The 23,454-nt window shown below is 50.4% G+C and overlaps 1 protein-coding gene and 1 long non-coding RNA gene across 3 annotated transcripts in view; one reads left to right on the top strand and one right to left on the bottom strand.

Moving 5' to 3' along the window:
• Arid3b (AT-rich interaction domain 3B) overlaps nucleotides 1-3,740 on the top strand; it is a 43,308-nt gene extending 39,568 nt beyond the window's left edge. The window contains exon 9 of the mRNA XM_055622416.1: nucleotides 1,401-3,740. Coding sequence (XP_055478391.1) covers nucleotides 1,401-1,567 — 167 coding nt within the window. The 3' untranslated portion in view covers nucleotides 1,568-3,740. The remainder of the gene's footprint in view (nucleotides 1-1,400) is intronic.
• A 6,927-nt stretch (nucleotides 3,741-10,667) lies between these two features.
• LOC129687837 (uncharacterized) lies at nucleotides 10,668-23,452 on the bottom strand. 2 transcript variants are annotated; one of them, XR_008721815.1, is made up of 3 exons: nucleotides 22,578-23,452; nucleotides 17,628-17,721; nucleotides 10,668-11,708 (listed from the first exon to the last, which is right to left on the bottom strand). It is a non-coding gene; the product is annotated as an uncharacterized LOC129687837 (long non-coding RNA). The 2 variants fall into 2 exon arrangements; XR_008721814.1 differs by lacking the exon at nucleotides 10,668-11,708 and adding an exon at nucleotides 11,745-17,411.
• Between the last annotated feature and the right edge of the window lie 2 nt (nucleotides 23,453-23,454).

The raw sequence follows: 23,454 nt of genomic DNA, 5'->3' as shown, positions 1-23,454 counted from the left end.
CCCTATCAAAAATAAAATATACCAGCAGTGAATCTCAGTGCTGCAGAAGCAGCCTTGACCCCTGCGACATTGCCATTTTTCAGTTGCATCTCCCTAATGTAATTGCCTGCAGTATGGTGGGTAGTTGGGTTTGCATCGGTAATGAACAGATCTTTCAAAGGTGATGAACACAGAGTTCACATAGGCAACAGACCCCAATACTGAATCCCTGGCTGTTCCATGTGTTTAGGGACAGGCTTGGGGACAAGCTCTGCTGGGTCTTGTTAAAAGCACCATTTGATGAGCAGGCGCTCAGGCTAGCAACATTCGCCTGTTTCACCAAGGCATGAGGTACGCCAGCTGCCTGGTGAGCGTCCACGTGCAGGCCAGGAAAACCTTGCATCCAAACCAGGGTATTTCCCTAGTGACAACAGCTCCCAGCCACCTGCAGGGCCACCTGCCACAAGCACCAGAGTCCAGCCAGGGAGGGGATAGGTTCCTAGAAGCAGCCATGCCAGTGTGGCTTGCAAGTCTCTTCTATCCCCTTGGTGTCACTCATGTGGCTTGGGATATTTGGGGCTGAGTTGAGTCCTAAAGTGAATAGGAACTAGGAGTTATGGCTGGAATTCAGCATTTTGTCATTTTGCTAGGAGGAAGGTAACTTTTCTCCTTTGCTCTCCAAGGGTCAGGAGTTGAGGCTTCTAGCACTCTAAAAATGGGCCACTCGCCTGCCTTGACCCTGTCTGCCCCAGGCTTTCTCTGTTGGGATGTGGTGCCTAAGGTAGTTCTGAGGTTCAAGGCCACATCCATCATTAGCTCCCTTCTGCTTGCTGCTTCTCACACCTCTGTTTGCTGCCATGGCTAGGCCTGCTCCTTTGCAGGCCTCCGCTGACCTCCCAGAGATTCCAAATGTCCCAGGGTCCTTCTCCTGCTGAGAACTTTGAGAGCCTCCAAATGGGTTCCTAGAGCTATATAAGGCCCCACCCACCTCCTTAGCCCCTCTGCTGTTGCCTAAACCATTTACACCAACACCAGCTCCAGTGGGTTAGCCTGGCTTGCTACTGTGTCTCGTGTTCTCTGGCCGCCATCTCTTCAGTTTGCTGCTTTTCTCTTTCAAGCACACTTTGCACTCAAACCTTTTCTTGGCTGCACTTCTGCTCCTCTCTCCAGAACCTTACAATGTCCCCAACAGCTACACCAGTCCCAGAACATTTGTCATTCTAGTAGAGGTACTGTTTGCATGCGTGTCCTTCAGCAGTTTCTGAGCCTTTGTTGGCAGGACAAATGTCTGGGCTTCCACTGGCACCTGGCATGGTAGAAGAGTGAACCACACAGGATTAAGCCAGCACTTATGCCTTGTTTAATTGAACTGAGCTACAGTCTCTCTTCATCAGCCCATACTGCTTCTCCTCCCACCCCAGGTGTGCTGTTTGCCCAGAAACCAGTGGTCCACCTCATTGCAGGCTCTGCTCCCCAGAGCATTGGCAGCAGCGCCAGCAGCAGCAGCAGCAGCTCTCACTGCTCACCAAGTCCTACCTCATCCCGGGGCACCCCCAGTGCAGAGCCCTCCACCAGCTGGTCCCTCTGATGAGCAGCACCCGGCACCCACTCCCTACTTTCCTGCTGAGAGTAAAGGAGATCGATGCACAGAATTTACCTCATCTCATGGAGCCCACATCAGACACCATCTGGCCAGATGTTGAATTTGGAAGTGTCCATCTGTCCAGGCTCCGTTCAGGTTCTGCTGTACTCTGGGGACAGGGAGAGACTGGGGCCCAGGACAGAGCAGCGTTGCCCAATCAGGGATTGTCCTGGAGAACTGGGTGGGGCACCTGGGCATCCAGCTTCCCCAGGGTTCCCCAACCACCTCCCATCCTTGGAGCAGTATATTGACAATCTGTCAGGCGACATGGGGCTGGAGGCTTCCTATTTCCCTTCCCCCTTAATTTATTTCCCTTCTGCTGCCTTCTGCCTTCACCCCAGGATCACCAAACTCTTAGTCTGTCCAGTCCCCCAGTGTTTAAATCCCATGTGGGGCTCTAGGAGTCAGGGACTTGTCTTCCTTGCTCTTGTCTGCTGAGCATGGGATAGGGATGGGCCTTCCTAGGCCTCCTTGCTTACTGATTGATCTTCTGGGCATGGGTCTCCCAAATCCAAGTCTTAAATTCAGTCCTCAGGGCCCTGGAATACCCCTTTTGTTGCTCCTAAGAAAAAAGCATGTTAGGGCAGGCTTCAGGTTCAGGGCCTCTCTGCACATGAAAAGGAGGAAGAGCTCCTGGTGCCCGGGCCCTGGTACCTACCTGACAAGACTCTGTTCTGATCCCCAGACCTCAGCTCCCTGCCTGCCCATGTTGGCCAGCTTACCCAAGATACCACTTGTCCCTGGCCCCTACTGTCGTCTCTTGGGGCAATTTCAGCCCCACCAGCCCAAGACATGCTGATGTCAGGCTTACTGAAATACCTCAGATTTGTAATTGTTGATATTTGATTCTTCAGGAAGTATTTGCATTTCTGTAATCTTTTTTTATATGTGTTTTGCTGACTTTAATTTTTTAATTTTTATTGTTGTTGCTGTTGTAGCACCAAAGAAATGAAAGCAGATCACCCCAGCCAGGTGCAGTTTGCAGCCAGCCTCCCTCCACCCTGCCCATGCCTGGCCAGGAGGTGTAGCAGGTGGGGTGACTCAGGGATCGCCACAGCAGGAGTATGGGATGGAGGGGCCCATGCTTGCTGGTGGACCCTAAAACCACACTGGTTCTTTGTGTCCCTACCCCAGCTGACAGAGCAGGGCATAGTATCATTTTGCTCTCAGGGCCCTCACCTTGGGACAAAGGCAAGTGGCTGTGGGCCCTGCCTGAGGCTGAGCCCCAGGTAGGATCTCTTGTTGACATGCAGCGGGAACAGGCCACTGTGGCAGAGAAAGTCCTTACGCAGGGCTCCATTCTCAACCCGGCGTGCTCTACTCTGTTACATAAAGCATCTCCCACACCCAGCATGATTACTCAGGTTTTGGTGGTGGAGACCACGGCATGGCCCGGCAGCCCTGTCTAGGACAAGAAAGGGAAACCAGAAGCGTGTGCGCAAACATACCTCAGCCTGGCAGACACTGCACTTCCAGCTCTTCTCCCTGCCCCAGGACACACATCCTCAGTAACTCACACCTGCTGACGACGCACCCACAGCTCTCATGCTGGGGTCTGACCCTCTTCTGGTCTCAGAAGCCTTATCCACCAGGCACATGCAGGGTTGGGCAAAGAACATCTGGGGTCTGGTGCTGTGAGAATCCCATTTGGCCAGCGTGTCTCAGGACGTAGTCATGAAGGATAGACCCTTCCTACCCAGGGAAGACAGGGACAGTGCAGGTCTTTCTGGTCATCGAATACTCTTTCTCTTGCTCCAGGCAGCTTGTCCACTTGTCCCTCTCAGTACCCCTCACTGCCCTCAAGCCAGCAGCAGGCTCTAGCCAGAAAATGCAAGACCTGGTACCCAGCGTTAGGGCTCTGTCTCAAGTGGAGCTTCCCCCGCAGGCATAGTCCTGAAGGTCATGTGACAGGCAGTTGGCCAGGACAGCATCCTCCCTTTCCATGTCTTGTATGTATTCTAACCAGAAAAAAAAATGTGATAGCACATGGTAGCCTAGGCCGTGAATAAATACCTCAGATGTCCTCTCGCAGCAAGTGTCTGTATATGTTGTGGTTCTTTTCTGTCTTACATGTTCTTGAATGTTTATATTTCAATAAAGCTCTACCTCTTCACATGAACAGCTCTGGGTTTCTTTCACCGACTTGAACTTGACAAGGTCCTCAGAGTGAAAAGGTACTTCATGAACTGTGCCTCAGGTCCCCAGCTCTTCCTGAACCTTCTCCCTTCACTGTCTGCTTCTGCAAAGGGCTGGACCTCCATGTCTCAGCTGTGCTGTCAGAATCTCCTGACATTACCAGTCACCAAAGCTGACAGCAGTGCTATGCTCGTATTTGGCAGGCAGGGTCCACCCCGTGACATAGCACACCCTTGCTGAGCCCTCACTGGGTCTGGCTCTGAAAAGAAGGTATGTGTGCCTTGGAAGGGCTTCGGGCTGAGGGACTTGTGTGTCCTCTGCATTTTAGAGAACGTGTTCTAACCAGGGTACAGACTTAGACAGGTGATCCAGAATAAGATGTCAGGCTGCCCATAGGTCTTCTCAGCCAGGGTTCTCCCCTATAGCACAGTAGGAGGAAATGTGCAGGGCAGGACCACACAGCTCGCCTGTCTGCAGGTCAACCGTAGCGCTTCTCTAGCCAGTGTGGTGCTCCCATGCACTTTAACTGTGCACAAGGATCTTGAGATTCAAGCCACCGTGAGATCCCGTCCCTCAAAAAGGAAAAAAGCACCAGCAAGGTGGCTTGGCCAGTAAAGGCGCTTGCTACCACGCCTGATGCCCTGAGTTACATCTCTGGAGAAAACTGACTGCCACAACTTGTCTTGACCTCCATAGACAGTAAAATGTCTAGGAGGGGAGAGGGAGCCTGACGTAGTGGTACACCCCTGTAGTGCCAGCGCCTGTCCCACCAGCTGACAGTTTGATCTGGCAAGAGAGCACCACTCCAGAGTTGTCCTCTGACCTTCATACCTGTGCTGTGGTACATCCACAACGCATCATAGGAAAGCTTCCTCGACAGGGTTTCTCTGTAACTTCAGTTGCAGCACTCGAGACCAAGCTGGCCTCACTCAGAGATCCACCTGTCTCTGCTCCCCAGTGCTGGGATTAAAGGGTGCCACCACTGCCTGACCAATTTTTTAAAAATATTTAAGGAAGATGGATCAGTCTGACCATAGTAGCATACTTTTAATTCCAGCACTCAAGAAATAGAGTACAGCCAGGCAGTGGTGGCGCACACTTTTAATCCCAGCACTTGGGAGGCAGAGGCAGGTGGATCTCTGAGTTTGAGGCCAGCCTGGTCTACAAAGAGAGTCTAGGACAGCCAAGGCTACACAGAAAAATGCTGGTTGTGGGGGAAGGGGGAGCAGAGCCCAGCCTGGTCCAGACAGAGTGAGTTCCAGGCTTGCTAGGATTATAATGGTCAGGACATATATGAGAACAGTAACAAGAAGGATATATAAAATCATCTTTTGCTACAGTATTAGTGTGATAACTATTCTTGGTTGTCAGCTTGCCTCTCTGGAATGAACTACAATCCAGATATGGAGGGCACACCTGTGAGAGATTTATTGCTTGGGTGAGGTAGGTGAATCCACCTCTAGTCCAGACCTTTAAGGTAGGAAGATATACCTTTAATCTGGGCCACACCTGCTGGAAGCCTATATAAGGACATGAAAGAAGGAAGATTTTGTTCCTTGTCTGCTGGCCCTCTCCTTGCTAGCATGTCCCTTCCTTCATTGGCATTAGAACCTGTTTCTTCGAGATTTCAGCATATACAGAAGACTAGCTGAGACCCACAGCCATGTGGGACTGAGCAGCTGCTAGATTCTTGGACTTGTCCTTACAGCCAGCCATCATTGGATTAGCTGGACTGTAGCCTGTAAGTCATTGCAGTAAATTCCCGGTATATGGAGAGAGAAAGATTTATTCCCTAAGGTCTTTGACTCTAGAGAATCCTGACTAATAATACAATTAGGTTCTCTAAAGGAACAAAACTGATAGAATGGGTGAATATATATGTATCTATTAATATATACGTATATGTATATATATTTCACATATATATGAAAGTTACTTAGAGTGATTGACAGGCTGTGATCTGAGTAGTCCAGTGGTTCTCAACCTGTGGTTGTGAACCCTTTGGGGGGGAGGGGTGTCAACCCTTTCACTGGGCCACATATCACACGTCCTGCATGTTAGATATTTGTGATTCATAACAGAAAAGTACAGTTATGGAGAAGCAATAAAAATGTGTGATTGGGGACACCTCAATAGGAACTGTATGACAGGGTCCCAGCATTGGGAAGGTTGAGAACCACTGGAATACTCCAACAATGGCCAAGGATCTAGTAGTTGTTCAGTCCACAACTTAAGTTCCAGGGATGTCATAAAGAGCTGCCAGTTTTCAGTCTTCATTGGAATCTCAAACAAATAGGTTCTAGCACCAGGGAACGAATGGCTTAGGAACAGGACAGATGAACTTGCCAGTTAGAGTCACAAAGCTGGCAAAAAGCAAAAGCTTCCTTCTCCGTCCTTTTATCTGGGCTGCCACAAGAAGGCATGGCCCAGATTTAGGGTGGGTCTCCCACCTCAGCCCAACAAAAATACCTCACAGATGTGCCCAGCTGCTTGGGTTTTAGCTAATTGCAGATGTAGTCAAGTTGACAACCAAGAACAAACATCACCAAAAAAAAAAAAAAGAACATTATGTTATCTAGGGAGTTCCATGCCTACCTGAGCTACATGAGACCCTATTTAATGGGGAAAAAACCAAAGATCAGCACTTTAATCATTGGTCAGCAGTCATGTGTATCACAGCTAAAGCTTTCTGTGACACATGAAAAATAAGCCAGCCTCTGGCTGGGGGCCGCTGAGAGGTGAAGAGTGACACTGGGTCAGGGGTGTAGGAGACTGTCCTAATTACCATTCTGTTGCTGTGAAGACCATAAACAAGACAGCTTATAGGAGAAAGTTAAATTTGCGCTTGCTTGCAGTGCAGCAGCCTAGTCAACGATGACAGGAGGCAGACTGACACGGAGCATAGCTGATGGGTTCCACCCCAGTGATACACCGCCTCCAACAAGGCCGCACCCACGCCATAAGACTGCACTTCCCAGTCCTTCCCAAATAGTCCATCACTGAAGGTTAAACATGCAGATATATAACAGGCCTGTGGGGCCGTTTTCATTCAAACCACCACAGAGATGGAGAGCCAGGCAGGCTTCACTCAGGGTGTGGTAGAGTGAGAACCACACCAGGCCACTGCAGTTCCTTCTCTTTCAGGATGCCAGAGAAAACAGGAGGAAATAGACACTTTCAAAAAGGCGACATTTTCAAACATAACACCCCACCAATTGCCACACCCCCCAAAGAGTTCAGCAAACCATAAAATCAAAAGACAAACTGGAGGGAGGTCTGTAGAGACAGCTCAGCTACTAGGAGCACTTTCTACTCTTTCAGAGGATCTGGATTTGATCCCTAACCCTTGCATGGTAACTCACACCATCTGTACTTCCAGTTCTAGGGGATCCTGTGCCCTCTTCTGGCCTCCAGGGGCACCAGGCACACGCGTGGTACACATGCATATATGCAAGCAAAATACTCAGACACAGAAAATAAGAACAAAGCCAGACATGGTGGCACATGCCTTGAAAGCAGCAGATATCTGTGAAATAGAGTCCAGCCTGGTTTACATAGCAAGTTCCAGGCCAGCCAAGGCTACATAATGAGAACCTGTTTCCAAAAACAAAAAAGGACAAACTGAGAAAAGGCGCTTACTTGCAAAGGGTACAGTGAGGTGCACCGCTGAATGCTCATTCACCACGAAGACAAAAGCCAAAGGGGGATAGGAAAGCTCAGTGCAGAGACTCAGGCTCCTCAGCACTTGGGAGGTGGAAACAGGGCTATGAAAGTTCAAGGATGGCATTGGCTACAGGAACAGTTGGAGGTTCCACGGGCTACAGGGGCCCCGGGCTCAGAAAAAGGAGGGAGGAGCCACAAACAACTGTATTTCAGAAGAAGAGCGAGCTGGGAATGTAATTCAGTGATAGAACTTTGTGCCTGGCACTAGAGTAGCTCAGAAGACAAAATACAGCCAACCTCACTCAGATCCCAGGACCTGACAAGTATGAGCGACAGGGACTCCCTGCTGGGGGCAACACGGTCTGAGAGAGATCTGGAAACCAGTTTCTGAGTAAATGAAAAGTAAACGGCAAGTGCACTCGCCCCTTGGTTGTGAAAATTCACTCCTGGGCATGTGCCTTGGAGATGAGCATTGAAGGCAGTAATGAGCAGCTATTGAACCTAGTGTGAGCTGGGGTCTGTTCTCAGGCTTTTACATGGGTTAACTCCTTTAATTTTTGTGGTGGTTTGAATGAGAATGGACACCATAACCTCATATATTTGAATACTTGGTCCTCAGTTGGTGGTCATGTTTGGGGAGGATTATGGGATGTGGGGCCTTGTTGGAGGAGGTGTGACATTGGGGGTGGGCTTTGAGGTTTCAAAAACCCACACCACTCAGTCAGCTCTCTTTGCTGACTCCTTCTTGCCCGTCAGATGTGAGCTCTCAGCTTCTGTTCCAGCGCATGCCTGCCTGCCCACCCACCCGCCCGCCTGCCTGCCACCAACTGCCATGCTCCCTGCTCTGAGGATCATGGACTCTAACCCTCTGGAACCATGAGCCCCAATAAACATTTTCTTTTACAAGTTGCCTTGGCCATGGGTTTCCAGCAATAGAAGAGTAACTAATACAATCCTCTACCTATTTATCAGCAGGACATTGTTTACTTTACAGATAAGGAAACAGGCCACGGAGTAAGCAGGGCCTGAATTACCCATAAACACCAGGCCAAACGCTCAGTGCACATTGCTCATGTTATGTGGTCTGTGAGGCACTTGCTGTTCATCGTACACATGAAAATATTGAGTAGAAATGTGCCTGGCTCGATTCCCCTGGATTGCTCAGCATGCTTTCTTATCACTAATTGAGAAAATGCCTTACAGCTGGATCTCAAGGAGGCATTTCCTTATCTGAGGCTCCTTCCTCTCTGATGACTCTAGCTTGTGTCAAGTTGACACAAAACCAGACAGTACCCTGTGGCTGGTCACCTCTCCTCTGCTGGACTTCCCCAGAACCAGTGGAAGCAGAATACAGATGGGCTGCATAACTGCCCTGCACAGAGTCAAAAGTCCCAGACAGACTGTATCTCTCCTCTGGAAGAGACCCATTGCACTGGGAAGGAGTATTGGTCACTTTTGGGAGGAAAGGGAAAGTGGAGGCTGAGGGGCTTGGCAATGGTTTGGAATCACAGCTGGAGAGAAAGAGCTGGTAATGGTAAGCAGGCAAAATACCAATGCACATTAAAAATGTTTAAGAAATAGAAAAGGCTGGAGTGTGGGCGCTCGCCTTGGAGGACAGGGTGAGCCGGGCAGGAGCATATGTCTCTGGTGGAAAGGGCTGGGGCAGGAGGATCACTTAAGCCTAGGAATTTGAGAGCAGCCCACTCGACAGAACAAGGCCCCACCTCAAAAGATCAGAAGGCCAGGATGGTGGAGGATGGGCAGTTTTGACAAGCTAGTGGCCTTCCCCATACTGAAGCCACTGAGACAAACAGGAGCTATGGTTGTAAGAAAGTGAGAGACAGAGGGGTGGGGGAGTTTGGCTTTGAGGGAGGGAATTAGTTGGATGCAGCATAGACCAGAATAGCAAAGAGGAGAGGGGTTTATTCTGGGCCCCTTAGGCATATGGACAAACCCAAAGACAATTGGCCCCACATTGATCCAGATGGCTCAGAACCTGGAATGGTTGGTCTATGGATGCTACTGCTCTCCTGCTACAGATCACCCCACCAAAGGTCAACTTTGATACCTTCCCAGTGTTTGAGACTCCTTGACCAAACTGTAATCTCTCCATCAAATCCACTTCCTGAGAAACAGTCTGCCCTCATGAAAATCCAGTTCTCTTCATATAGTGAAGTGGGGCAGTTGACAAGATTCCCAGTTTTCACTCTTTCTGCACATCCAGTAATTCAGGAAGGGGTTTACAGATCCAGGTAGACTGTGGAGAGGAATTTCTAGGGAAATTCTAAAAGCTGCATTAGAGTCTCAGAAAACTCAGCAGAGAAGCAAGCAGGTGCCATGGCTGGCTCTACACAGCTCTGCAGGACTTCTGGTTAGTAGATGGGAATGGGGAGTCTGGACGGGGAGATCACATGGCAGGGTCAGGAAGGGTGTCCAGGAAAAGAGTGGCCAGTGTCTCAGAGTTTCCATTGCTGTGATGAAATGCCATCACCAAAGCTAATTGGAGAAGAAAGGGTTTATTTGTCTTATACTTCCACATCACTGTTCATCATCAAAGGAAGTCAGGACAGAAACTCAAACAGGGCAGGAACCTTGAGGCAGGAGCTGACACAGAGGCCAATGCTGCTCAGTGGCTTACTCCTCATGGCTTGTTCTTAAAGAACCCAAGACCACCAGCTCAGGGATGGCAGCACCCACAATGGGCTGGACTCTTCCCCCATCAATCACTAATTAAGAAAATGCCCTACAGGCTTGCCTACTGTCCAGTCTTATGGAGGCATCTTCTCAACCAAGCTCCCTTCTTTCTGATGACTATAACTTGTGTCAAGCTGACATAAAACTAGCCAGCACAACTGACTCCTTGTCAGCTTGACACACAAATACATCATTGTTGAACACATTTTTTTTGTTCATCCCCAAGATCACACATTAATATGAATATCACGATATAAAATATTCCAAGTCTTAAAAGTCCCATAGTCTTCACAAATGCAAACACTTTAAAATTCAATGTATTAAAAAAAATCCGAAGTCTCTTTCAAAATCTAAAATCTCTTTGAAAATTCAGTCTCTTCACTGGGCATGATGGGGCACACCTGTAATCCTAGCACTCATGGATGCAGAGGCAGGTGGATTTCTATAGGGCAGCCTGATCTACAAAGCAAGTCCAGGACAGCCAAGACTATACCAAGAAACCCTGTCTTGAAAAACTAGATAATAATAATAATAATAATAATAATAATAATAATAATAATTTATTATTATTATTCAGTCTCCCTTAGGGCTGGACAGGTAGATCAGTGGTTAAGAGTACTGGCTGCTCTTCCAGAGGACCTGGGTTCAATTCCCTGCACCCACATGGCAACTCTCAAGTATCTGTAACTCCAGTTCCAGGAGATCTAACACCCTCACACAGACATCTGTGCAGGCAAAACACCAATGCATATAAAATTAAAAAGAAATCATTTTAAAAATCCAGTCTTTCAATTGTGGGCTCCTACAGAATAAAAAAATACTTTCTTACTTTGAAAGGGAAGAACCAGGACACAGTCACAATCCGAGTAAAGTCAAGCTTCAACTGTGTAAATAACTGTTTAATGTCTGGGGTCTCCTCACAGTCTTGCGGACCCTGCAAGGCCCTGGGTCACTTCTCTGGCTCCACCTCTGCAGCATTGCACATGTCGTCGGCCCCACTCTGCTGCTGCTGTTCTTGATGGTCTCCCATGGTACTGGCATCTCCAAAATGCCGGCATCTGCTGCAACTGGCCCTCACTTTCACCAACAGCCTTTCCTGGCTCTCTTCATGGTGCCAAGCCTCAACTTCTCTGCATGACCCCTTCAGTCCTGGGCCTGCTACTGCTGCTGAAGCTGCACTTTCACCAGTGGCTTCTCCTGGCTTCTCACAGTGCCAAGCCTCAGCTGCTCTCCATGACCTCTTCATGCCTTCAAAACCAGTACCACCTGGCCACTCTTACACTACCAAGTTTGGTTGCCAGTGCGAGGTATGACCTTAGCAACCTCAGAGCACAGCTTCTGAGTGTTGTCTCAGAAAGCACTTCCCAGAAGCCTTCATGTCAGTGATGCTGGTCTTTTCTCAATCATAGCTAATTTCTCAGCTCCAGCTAGCCAGCATCAATTGTCTCAGTAAAGCAAAGGTTTCACTTCAGTGTTGGCTGGGTTCTTGTTAATTGCTCATCAGCCCCAGCTGACCAGACACCACACTCTTCACACAATTGGCCAAGTGGAGTCTTTGCTCCCTCTGAAATCTCACAAGCCAGGCTTCCATCATCTGCAATGATCAATATTCTTATCATCCAAGCTCCTAAAGAACATCCCACTGAGCTGGGCTCCATGGTGCATGCCTGTAATCTCAGCACTCAGGCAGGCAGAGGGAGGTGGATTGCTGTGAGTTTGAGGCTAGCCTGGTCTACAAAGGGGGAAAAAAAAAAAGAAGCCACACCAATCTTAGTTAGGGTTACTACTGATGATGAAACACCACAACCAAAAGCAGGTTGGGAAGGAAAGGGTTTATTTGCTTACACTTCCACATCATTGTTTTTCATTGAAAGAAGTCAGGACAGAAACTCAAACAGGGCAGGAACCTGGAGGCAGGAGCTGATGCAGAGGCATTGAAGGAGTGGAGCCCACTGGCTTGTTCTTCATGGCTTGCTCACAGCCTGCTTTCTTACAGAGTCCAGGACCACCAGCCCAGGGCTGGCACCACCTACAATGGACTGCCCACTCTTCCATCAATCACTATTTTTTAAAAAGTGTCCTACACACTTGCCTGCAGCCCAGTCTCACAAAGACATTTTCTCAATTGAGGCTCCTTCCTTTCTGATAACTATTCATTGTGTCATGTTAACATCAAACTAGCCAGCACAGCCAGATAGGCTGAGGAGATGCAAATCCCAAACTGGCTTGCCTGCGGCGGTTGAGGATGCTCATGCCAGCCAGCTGAGAGCAAACACCTGAGACAGGTCAGGAGGCCCAGGGCCTAGCAGCTGTGTGTCCTGGGGTAAGCTACACACTCTCCTAGCAGTCTTTCTTCCTATAACAGGGATTTGGAGCTGTATGAGGCATCTGTAAAGAGTAACTTTACTGAGTTTCAAAACCTGGTGCTCAAGGATTTCCCCAGCAGAACACAGGGTCACTGGTAGCATTCTTATGCCAGTGGGCATATAAAGCCTTATGAGGATCTTGGCACCCCCAACTGGTCAGTCTGTTCCCAAGTCTCCTAGCCACAGATCCACCAGGACAGGAGCTACGCACATGGCCTCCACAAAGAGTCAACAGTTAAGTCAATGCAGGCATTTTAGGCCCCGTAGCAGACAGGGGCCAAAGATGGTAGCTACCTACCACACCATATAGTCATAGAGCTTGTTCCCCTAAGGAGCCCTTGCTCTCCTGGGAGCCCAGCTCCCTACGGCAGGTCCACCTACCCCCTGAAAGTGGGCAGGGCTAACCCGGGTCTCTGGAGCTTCAAGAGCACAGCTGTGACAGCAGTGCTCAGGGCCAGTTGAACAGTGCCTGGGCTTGTCCCCTGGCTCTCAGTTGTCTTCGGTGCCCTCCTGGCCTCCAGGTCTAGGATTGGAACCTGGGAGCAGATGAACAGAGGCTGACACCAAGAGACTAAGAGACACACAGGTACCCAGACAGGATAGGCTGCCTTCCCTTCTGGTTGGCTGAATTGTTCAGGTTCTCACATCCCCAGCCTTGGCTGTGAGCTTGGGCTATACTGACCAGGGGACCAATTCTCCATCTTAGCTGCTGACACTAGGTTCTGGTAGCGTAGCAGTCAAATCTTGGCGCTGCCCCCACACACATAGTCACCATACATCTGCCCATGCTTGGAGTCCACTCTTGCAACAGAAAATTGCTGCAGCCCAGAAGTCCTATCTACTCCTGGCTTTGAATGCCCAGCAACTACAGGTGCCTGGACAGGGAGTTTGAGACCCCTTATACAGAAAAAGAGCTGAGGAGCCTCAGTGACTGTCGGTACCTCCCACTGTTTTTTGCAAGAGTTCTGGGGTCCTCAGGTAGGGCTTGTTGAGGGGCCCGATCTCATGTGGGGCCATCACCTGCTGCTCTAAGCTCCTCTAAGTCTCAATATCCATCTGATTGTTTTTTTCCCCCAGGCCCTGTGTCCTATTCCTGTTGCCTGCCAGGGAAGGCCTAGGAGGGACAAATTGCATTCTCATCCTGGCCCACATATCCACCTTGAGGTTTGGTCAGGACCCCGCTGCAAACAGCTCTACTCTGCAGCCTAGGCTCACATGCCCTCATGGTTCTCTGTGGAGGAGGTAGGCATAGGGAGCAGTGCCCACGACCATCCTCCTCTGAGCACTGCAGCCTCTTGTGGCTGTGATCCTCCTGGGGTCATATGAGGAGACAAATGAAACTGTTTCCTGAGATCCTAAGTCACACCCACCCACCCAACAAGAAAGTAGCAGGAAGCAAGGTGGGGGTGTTGTGTGAGCTGTGTCCCCTAAAAAAGAATTTTTTGCAGTCTCTTGCACCTCAAAATATGACCATATTTGGAGATGATAATCAAGTTAAAAGGAGGCTCTTGAACTAGGTCCTAATCCCACGTGCCTGTGATCTTTACAGAAGGGCAAAGGTAAATTCAGATGCAGATATGGCCTGGGAGCAAAGGAAAGTGAGGGCAGGGACTCCGGTTACAGGAATGGCAAAGGCTGTAGAATCCAGCAGAGCCTGCAGCTCAGAGCCCACGGCAGCCACCCTGCATCAGGCTCTGCCACTGAGATTCCAGCCTGCAGAACTGGTTTAGCCTGGGGCTGAGGTGCTTGGCTGTGGCTAGCTAGCAAACTAGAATAGGGGGAGCAAGGATGGACCCCGCACACATGGCAGCTCTTGGGACCCCCAGATAATCCTGATTTCAAAGGGAGCTTTCTTTTCTTGTGTGGCTACTCTTAGAGCCCCAGGAAACATTTAAGCTAATAGCTACATGTGTAACCATGTAACGAGGACAGTTGTCCTCATTTTTACAGCTTTGGCCCAGAGAAGTAGGTACCAGAGACTTGCCCAAGGTCACACAGGTAATATGGAGCCAGGATTTCAGACCAGCATTCACACTTCTCATCTCTGCCTTAAACACAGTAAGGACCTGGGATTAAGGACAGCCTGAGGTAGAGATTCAGAGAGCGGTCAGGTAAAAGGAGCTTGAAGACAGGAATGTAATTAGAAGGCAGAACTTGAGGGGCATAGGGGCATAGGAGAAGAAGAGGGAGGGAGGGTGGGATTGGGAGGGGATGGGGCAACAGCTGGGATACAAAGTGAATAAACTGTAATTAATAAAAATAAAATAAAATAAAAAAGAAGGCAGAACTTGTTGGAGGACTGGGGTCCCTAAGCTCTGGGCCTTTGCCAATCACATGGCCTAGCATGGGCTACAGCCAGCCCCTGTCCAACTGCTGTACTACCTGGCTGAGTTCTGCCTGGTAAGCTTGGCCCATGGTCCACAGACCACATGTGCAGGCATCTGTGAACTGGAGTCCACATCCTGTGGCTCTCTCCTGACAGGCTCAGAGCGGGGATTAGCCAGCCACCTCTCTCCTCTCTTCCAGCGATATCAACAGGTCAGTGTAGACGGAGGCCTGCGACTCTATGTGGAACCCATCCCTACCCCCACAGTGTTGTATCCCAGGGACTCCCTGTGATAGCTGTGTCTTGCTGTGTGTGCACACGGCCGGGAAAATGCTCATTTGCCCAGGAGATCAAAGGGGAAAGGCTGCCAGGAGGAGGCAACTACTGAGTTGGGACTAGAGGTTGGGGGATGTCAGGGCCTCAGGCACCTGAACCCTTGATCTGGTTCCTGTCTCGCCTCCCACAGTAACCCCCTCACCAACTCCACTTGTCATTCCGGACAGGTATTGTTTTATATTTGTGTGTTCGATGTGCACCTACGGAAGCTAGAAGTCTATTCTCTCCTCCCACCTCAACATTGGTTCCAGGGATGGAACTTTGCCAGGGTTGTTCAAGTGCTGTTCCCTCCTGAGCCATCTCTCCAGTTGTTGTGCAGCAACTTCCCTGGAGATAAAACATTTCATCTTGGAGGAACCTTCATTAAGTCTCAGGGAGTGCAAATGGAGATTTGTTACTCAGGAAGTAAACAACTCAAAAAGCCTCAGGAAGTCCCTGAAACAGATGTGTTAGAGCCCCTCTCCCCAAGTTTATATAAGCAGTAAGGGCTGCTGTGTGCCATCCTCAAACTGGCAGCCCTGCTTAGAAGAGACATTCTCCAAACTGTCAGTTGAGCTTCCTTTGAGTTGTACAATGAGCTCTAGGTTTCCAGCTTTCAAGAGCTGTCGCCAGGGCTGGGGTGGGCTTCCAGTGACACAGCTGCCTGTGAGTCGTTCCTGCTCTTGAGAAGCGCCCCTCATTCATATGCCCGTAAGGAACCCCAGTAAACTCAATGCTTTCACTATCCTTACTTTGGGTGCTATCCTTACTTTGTCCTCAATTCCCTGTCTTGAGAAAGCAGGTATTTGTTCAAGGCCCCTGCCTGGGTCAGGGATCATTCACAAGCTCCCACACATCCTGCTCTTCTCTGGGCCTTTGTACCTGTTGCTTGCTCTTCCTGAAGTGCCATGTATTTCAGTTTTCCTCTGGGAAAATGCCCGCTCACCTTTCAGGGAGGCTCAGAGGTTCAGAATCCCGTTCTTTGGAGAGGCCCTTTCTATCTATTGTCCAGCCCCTGGTTGAATTCACTAAATTGTAATCGCTTGTTTCTTGGCCTGTATACCCTCAATCCATACCCTTTTGGGGACATGGAGCAGGCTGCTCTGACATGGGTTCTGCACAATAGAGGGGCCCAGGTGTGTAGAAGATGCTTAACAAATGCGTGCTGAATAGCTGGGATCACGATGAAGGGCAGGCAAAGAGAGGGAAGGAGGCATAGGGTAAAGCTTGGGGGAGAGCCTAGTCGCAGTTGAGAAGAGAATGGAGAGCAAAGGAAGGTGGAGAGGGCACCTACCTGGGAGGGCCAGACCCTGCTCTGCCTCTGGAGTCCCTGAAGTAGAGCCATATATGTATCAGAGCAACTGCCACCCGGCGCCAGCATGCCCTCCAGTAGTCAGCTCCCTCCTCATGATGCAACCTGGGAGCTGGCTCCTGCTTGCCCAGCTCCCTCCTGAGGGAAGATGGTACCTCCCAGAAACTGAGGTGTGCTGGCAAATGAGGCACTCTGGACTCTGTGTGGGGCCTTTATCGTTTCAAAGACAGATGTACTCACTGTCTCGTTAGCTGGACAGTAAGGTCTCCTTCCTTCGTGTTTTCCTGCACACCCAGAAGCCCTCTGTCCTGGGGCTTTAGTTCCCACACATCTAGAGTTGAACAGCAATCTTCATATTATCTAACCCTGCTCCCCTGCCTCTGGGTGCCATGAGTAGTGGAGATAGAACTCCCCCCTCCTCAGTTATTTGATACAAGGTCTCTCTCCTGTAGTCTATGCTGGCTTCAAACTCATTGTGTGGTTCTGGATAACCTTGAATCCCTGACCCTTGAATCCCTGCCTCTACCGTCTAAGTGCTAGGATTACAGGAGTATGCCATCATGCCCAACTGAGATAAGGCTAAAATTTTCCCCAAGTGCCCCATAAAAGAGACAGGATGTGACCAACATGAACACAGATACACAGGAAAGGGAGTTGGACCCTGGCCATGTGACTCAGGGTTGGATTTCTGATCATACTTACTAACCAGTGACAGAGGGTGGCCAAGATCTTGGCAATGGGGCATCTCACTCTGTGAGAATAGGGGACCCATCCCAGCCTAGCTTGCACACTCTACTGGTCAGAGAACACCCCAGAGCTGTCAGAAGCACTGACTTCTCCTCAAGCAGCTGAGTACAATCCAGGGCCTGAGCACGGTCCTTTAACACTCTCATCTCTCCCTGCAGCAGCTGCTGCTGATCCAAGAAGTCCCTTCTTGGTCTGTGGCTCTGGCCCAGATCTTCCGAGTCTCTTGTTTACCTAGGAAGAATCCAGAGTAGTGGCTCAACCTCTACTGGGATTGTGAGATCCACGCTAGCCCTGAAGGGTTTACCTATGCATTCCCTTCCTCCCTGAACCCTTGAGTCACTCTTCCTTGGGAACCTAACTATCTTAGTCACTGTTCTATTGCTGGAAGAGACACCTTGATCAAGGTAACACTTATGAAAGAAAGTATTTAATTGGGAGCTTGCTTACAGTTTCAGAGGCTTATTCCATTATCATCATGGCTCAAGGAACATGGTGGCAGGAGGTATGGTACTGGAGAAGTAGCTGGGAGCTACATCCTGACCTGTAAGCAGAGAGAGGAGAGAAGAGAGAGCGAGAGCATGCTTAGGCCTACCATGACCTTTTGAAACTTCTAACAAGGCCACACTTAATCCAACAAGGTTACACTTCCTAATCCTTCTAATCCTTTCAAACCATACCATTACCTGGGACTAAGCATTCAAACATATGAGCCTTGCAGGGAGGGCATTCTTATTCATACCACCACACCAGCCCTTCCAGGTAGTGTTCCCACCATTCCAGTTGTAGAGACATTTCCACAGACCAATCTAGGCCTTCACTGAACTGCCAACCTGCAGAGTGGGCAGCTATGGGAACTGCTGTGTAGATGAACCTCAAGTTACACTCTGCGGAGGCCTGTTCCAGTTGGTCTCGTCTGGTCATTTTCTTTTTCACTTGTTCTTAGTAGCCCTTGTCCAGCTTCAGAAGCGCCCCCCCCCCCGGAATAGGACCAGTCCCTCTTCTCTCTGCCCCCAGGTATGTGTGTGATGGGACCCACTCTGTATCCAAATTTCTCCTGCCAGGAGTCTTAACCCACCTGAGCAAGTATCAGATGATGCTTCTGCACAGAGTCCATTCCAGAGACAGGGCAGAAATCTCAAATACCCCCAGGGAGACTCTGCCTGGGCTCCGAGGCTTCTGGGCCCTGTCATCACAGCTCTGCTCCTGGATCTGCAGGCCAGGCCTCATTATTTACCATGAATATACAGTGTAGGATCCTGGGGCCTTTTCCCATTCAAGGGGCATGTCATGGCTAGGACCTCCCCACAACTTGAATTGTGGACCTACACAAGCTTTTCTCTACAGTCTGGTTTCAGTTTTTCCATTTGACCAGGGGAAATTGAACTGAATGGTAAAAGAATGAGAAGGAGGTCCCTCTGCCTGGGTAAAAGCCTGCTTATTACATTCCTTTCTTAGGTCCTTCTTCAAGAAGGAAGAGCAGACAACAAAGTAGGACACCGTTGCAGCTGTAACAGATCTGGGGCAGAGCTCTGCCATACATCCACTTGGGAGGAGAGCTCTGGTGTCATCCCTTATCCCAGGGCTCTCTAGGCTAGGCTCTGGGCCAACCAGCTGTCAACACATCAGGTCCAAATGCTGCTGAGCCTTTCCCACCACTGTCTGCAGCAGAAAGACAAAAGGGCTGTCTGCCTGTCCTCTGCCACTCCTTCTCTCCTAGTCCCCACCCTCGCTTGTTTTCTGGCCTGACTTCTTCCACAGCTGTTGTCCCTGGGGTTCCCACAGCAGGTGCTTCCACGGCTCCAGTTGGGCCAGAGGGCATTCCAGCTGCTGGGAATAACGCTGAAGGTGGCAGGCGTGCAGAGCCACTGGGGATGCTGGTTTGGATGGAGGCTGCAGCCTCAGATAAAGCAGATTCCTAGCAGGGGCCGAGCTGATGGCCGGACAGGAGTCTTGAGTCATGGCTTATACACAGGGAGTGTGGCTCATAGCCCAGGGAGGGTGGAGGAGAAAAGTGGGCTGCTCTGCTGTTATCTATTACTACAGAGCTCCAGATGTGCATGCTCTACCCCCAGCTGCTCTGAGACACACCACCTCTCCTTTGTAGCTGCAGATGGCCCTAGAGCTCAGGACAGCAGTGCTGGGGACTCTGTTGTGGAATGCTAGAGATCAGGAAGTCTAAGGAGATGGGTTGTCAACTGGGTCCTGATGGTCACAGAGCCCAGGTGGAGAGTGGTTAGACCCATCAGGGTCATCAATGGGCTGAGACAAGGAGTCATTAAATACTCAGACATCTTGGCAATCAAAGTGATTCTACCCTGTACCCTTGCAAAGAGCAGGGATGTTGGTGACCTTACTAGGAAGCCTCACCATACAGTCAACTCCCTATCTCTGGTGTTAGCCACTTTATCTGGCTACATAAGGAAGCAATATCCTGGCCCTTCCTCTGTCTCCAGGTAGTGAGTGTCCTTAGTATCACCCAGCACATGCCTGCCAAATGTTAGCACAGCTCCATGGACAGCCATGAGAGAGGGCTGTCCAACAGGCTCTCCCTGCTGGTATTCCATTCCCTTTTCTTCTCCTGACTCCCCGACTCTTAGAACATGAATCCAGATGAGGGCAGGAGCTCTGGGCACCCTGGCACTTTCATCCTGTAAGAGGACCTTGTCAGTTTAGAAGATTTTCCTGGGGCTGCAGGTAGGTAAGGAGGACCTGGGGAAGAGGCTGGGAGACTCATTTTCTTTCTGAGCATTGGCTCACAGCAGGCCCGGTTTAACCCCACCTTGTGCTCACACTTTCACAGAATTTGGGCTAGTCGAAACAGGGCCTCTGGCACCACTCACAGGTGGCTGCCAGCTTGATCTTCTGCCACCTGTTCTCTGCCGGCCCCAAAGTTCCTGTGACTGCTTCCTGTCCCACTGTGGTCCTCTGAACACCTGCCAGGAAGAGAGGAGCCCTGCATTCCAGGAAGCTGCTGTATTCGATTCCCTCACTTACCTTAACATTCAGTGGACACAGAACACTAGCCACAGGTGGCAGGAGTGCCAGGGACAGCTGGCAGAGTTGGGTATGTGTCCACAGACACTGAAATAAGCCCGCAGGTTTTCGATATGGAGCTGTCCTGGTTCCTAAGTGTAAGGCTGAGATGCAGACCCGGGGCCCATCCCGCCAGCCACCCTGGTCCTCAATGATTTGATTCAGACTTCCCATAGATATCAACCTCAGCCCATCTTGTTCTCAGTTCTAGGCTTCCCTGAGCTACGGGTGCTGACTGCAGGCAGCCTTCCCCAACCAACAGGCCCTTGTTTGATCTCACAAGAGCCAGTTTAGGAGGGAAATTGAAGCTGAAAACAGGATGATGGACACCTCAAGTCATGCTGGCAGTCCCAGAAAGACTGGACTTTGTACCCAGGGCTGGCTTAAGGGCCATTTTTCCCCAACCCTGCCACTGCCCAAGTACAGAATCTGGAAACTATAGGGCTCAGGTGGACATTTGCAACCTACCACTTTATGATGTAAGGAACCAGAAGTGTGTTTCTGCTCTGGGACTTCTGTGGCTTCAGCTGTTGCCTCCATGCCCACCGGCTTAGTGAGGGGACTCATGGGCTAGCATGAGCTAGCATGGGCTAGGGTGAGCTGGTGCCACTTTTTCTTACCACTGGCCTCTTCACCTACAAGGGCTAGATCAAGTCCTCATGGGATTTTATCCACTTGCAGGATGTGGGGGACTCTGTGGCCTTCCCATTCCCAGACTCCAGTGTCCTGTCCCAGCTTTAGGGAGGGTCTAGAAGATGCCTCCTCTTCACTGGGCCCCTTTCCTACCCCATCCTCAAGGCTCTGACACACATTTCTTAGAACTTAGTCCCTCTCAGGCTGGCACCACCTTCCAGCAGGTCCCTCCCCCTCTAAGCAGGATGACTCCCTCTACTCCAGGTCCATTCCTGGGGGCCCTCCTGGTTGTTTTCCTACATCGGCACCACTATAAAACAGATCCAGAGACTGATCCCACAGACTGGCACAGCACCCACAACTCCACCTTAATTGCCCAAAAAGAAGTGAGGCCTCTTGTCCTCTGAGAAGCAGAGCTGTGCTGAACTTGTTCTAAGAAGTTCGTCATCTTCCAAGCCAGATTGTTGGGTGTGAGGAGCCAAGTGAGGGTGGCATCACAGCAGAAGAACCTTATCTCTCCCAAGATGCTTTCCAAGGAGGTGACCTTAGGGCTGAAGCTAAAATGTGCATCAATTCATTCCAAATAGGAAAAAGCTAGATGTGGCAGAGAAGACTGCAAGGGCAGCCAGATGAGAGAGTGCTGGGCCCCAGGGACCTGGGAAGTTAAAAAAAAAAAAAAGTAGGAAGAAACAGGAGCTGTGGGGGTTGAGTAAAAGCAAAGCAGGGGCTCTCCTTGGTGCCCTGGAGTCATGCTGCAGGCCAGGCATCCAGAAAAGGCTCATAAGCTGGGAAAAGTGTGGTGCCTATAAGCAATGGGTGGGCTCCAAACCTCCTCTTGGGGGCCAGGAGTGGGGAGGTGATGAGGAGCTGGTCTGAGTTCCCTCTCAGCAGAGTAATAGAGAGAGATGTACGTATGTAGGAAGAAGTGAGTGAACCCAACTTTACTTCAGGACCATTTTCTTTTTCCTGGTTTGAGTTCTTTTATGAAGAGAGATAAGAGAACCCTAAAGGGAGATCCACAGGAGGAAGACCAAGCTGCAGCTTCTGGAGAGGACAGGATTATGTCCTGTTTACATTAAAGCTCCTGTTTACATTAAAGTAAGTGAGAGGTGCTTTCTGGAGAGGGGTATGGGTGGGGACTGGGGGTAGATCACCTGGATTTTTCCTGTTAAGAGGCAAGCAGGGAACAGGGATTGCCTCTGACATTAACTGATTGGCCTGCTCTTTGATCACCTCCCCTTGAGGGGGGAGCAGCCTTACCAGGCCACAGAAGATGACAATGCAGCCACTCCTGATGAGATCTGATAGACTAGGATCAGAAGGAAGGAGAGGAAGACATCTCCTATCGGACTTGGAGAGGGGCAGAGGGAGAAAGGGAAGGGAAGGTGGGATTGGAAGGGGAGGTGGGAGGGATACAAAGTAAATAAAGTGTAATTAATAAAAATTAAAAAAAAAAAAAGCCCTGCTCAGATGTACTCTGTAGACTCAGTCTCAAGTGGGATCCCTAGTAAGAGGAGCAGGGACTGTCTCTGACATGAACTCAGTGGCAGGCTCTCTGATCACCTCCCCCTGGGAAGGGGTGGGTGCAGCCTTACCAGGCCACAGAGGGGGACATGCAACCAGTCCTGATGAGACCTGGTAGGCTAGGGGAAAAAATAAAACAAACAAACAATCAAACAAACAAATAAATAAATAAAAAAGAGGGCAAGCAGGAAGACTTGCCTAAATTACCCCATTCCTGACGCTTGGGTTAGGCCAGGAGACGGGAGCTTTTTGAGGATGTTAGCCTTAAACTGGGGATGCTGGTTTTCCGCAGCCATGGAAACGCAGGTGGGCAACATTGGTGGGAGGTGAAGACACCGCAGAAACTTGTCAACGAATGAATGAAATTCTGTCAGTGTGGTTCTGGGCCTCAGGTGAGAGCTGCGTCTTCTGACGCCGAGAATTTTCAGTCTTTGGCTCCTAGGCTGGAAACACATGAGGCGGACCTAGGGGCAGAAGCAGCTGAAGCGGCTGTCAATTGTATATCTGCGTGGCCGGGAGGCGGCCGGTTTGAGGTTGCGTTAGCAAACGTAATCACCCAGCTTGTTTACTCAGCCACTGTTGTTTACTTGGGTGGTGATGAAGATGCCGAGCTACTACGTCAGAGCCAAAGGCAAAGGTCTCTGGAGACAGTTTCAGCACTGGAGGGGGCTAGGGAGCGGCAGCACCTGATGGAGCGCATCCTGCACGGGGAGGGGGCGCCTGGGAAACCCTGGCTGTCCGCGCGGAGTCAGCAAGATCCTAAAGGGATGCCCCGCCCTGGCCAGCCGCTCCAGCCCCGCTGACCTTGCGTGGCGTGGGGCAATTAGGCGCCGCGCCGCCCGCTTGGCTGCGCGACGCGCGGGGGCGGGGACGCCATCAAAGCGAGGCCTTCCTAAAAGACTGCGACCTGTTTTCTCTTCAGAAAAAAACAGGACTTAATGATCCTGCCACTACAAAGCGTGGGGCAGTAGGTGGGAGGGGTCTAGTCTGGGTGGCCTCAAGCCCGAGGCCGCGGCTTCTCGAGTAGCAGAGCGCGGCGCGGCGCGGCGCGGGGCTTTGGTGTGGCGCGGGTTTGCTAGCCCGG

The sequence above is a fragment of the Psammomys obesus genome, unplaced genomic scaffold (genome assembly GCF_907164565.1).
Source record: "Psammomys obesus unplaced genomic scaffold, mPsaObe1.curated_primary_1811, whole genome shotgun sequence".
Lineage (NCBI taxonomy): Eukaryota > Metazoa > Chordata > Mammalia > Rodentia > Muridae > Psammomys > Psammomys obesus.
The sequence above is the reverse complement of the archived record's forward strand: the minus strand, read 5'-3'. Positions and strand labels throughout refer to the sequence as shown.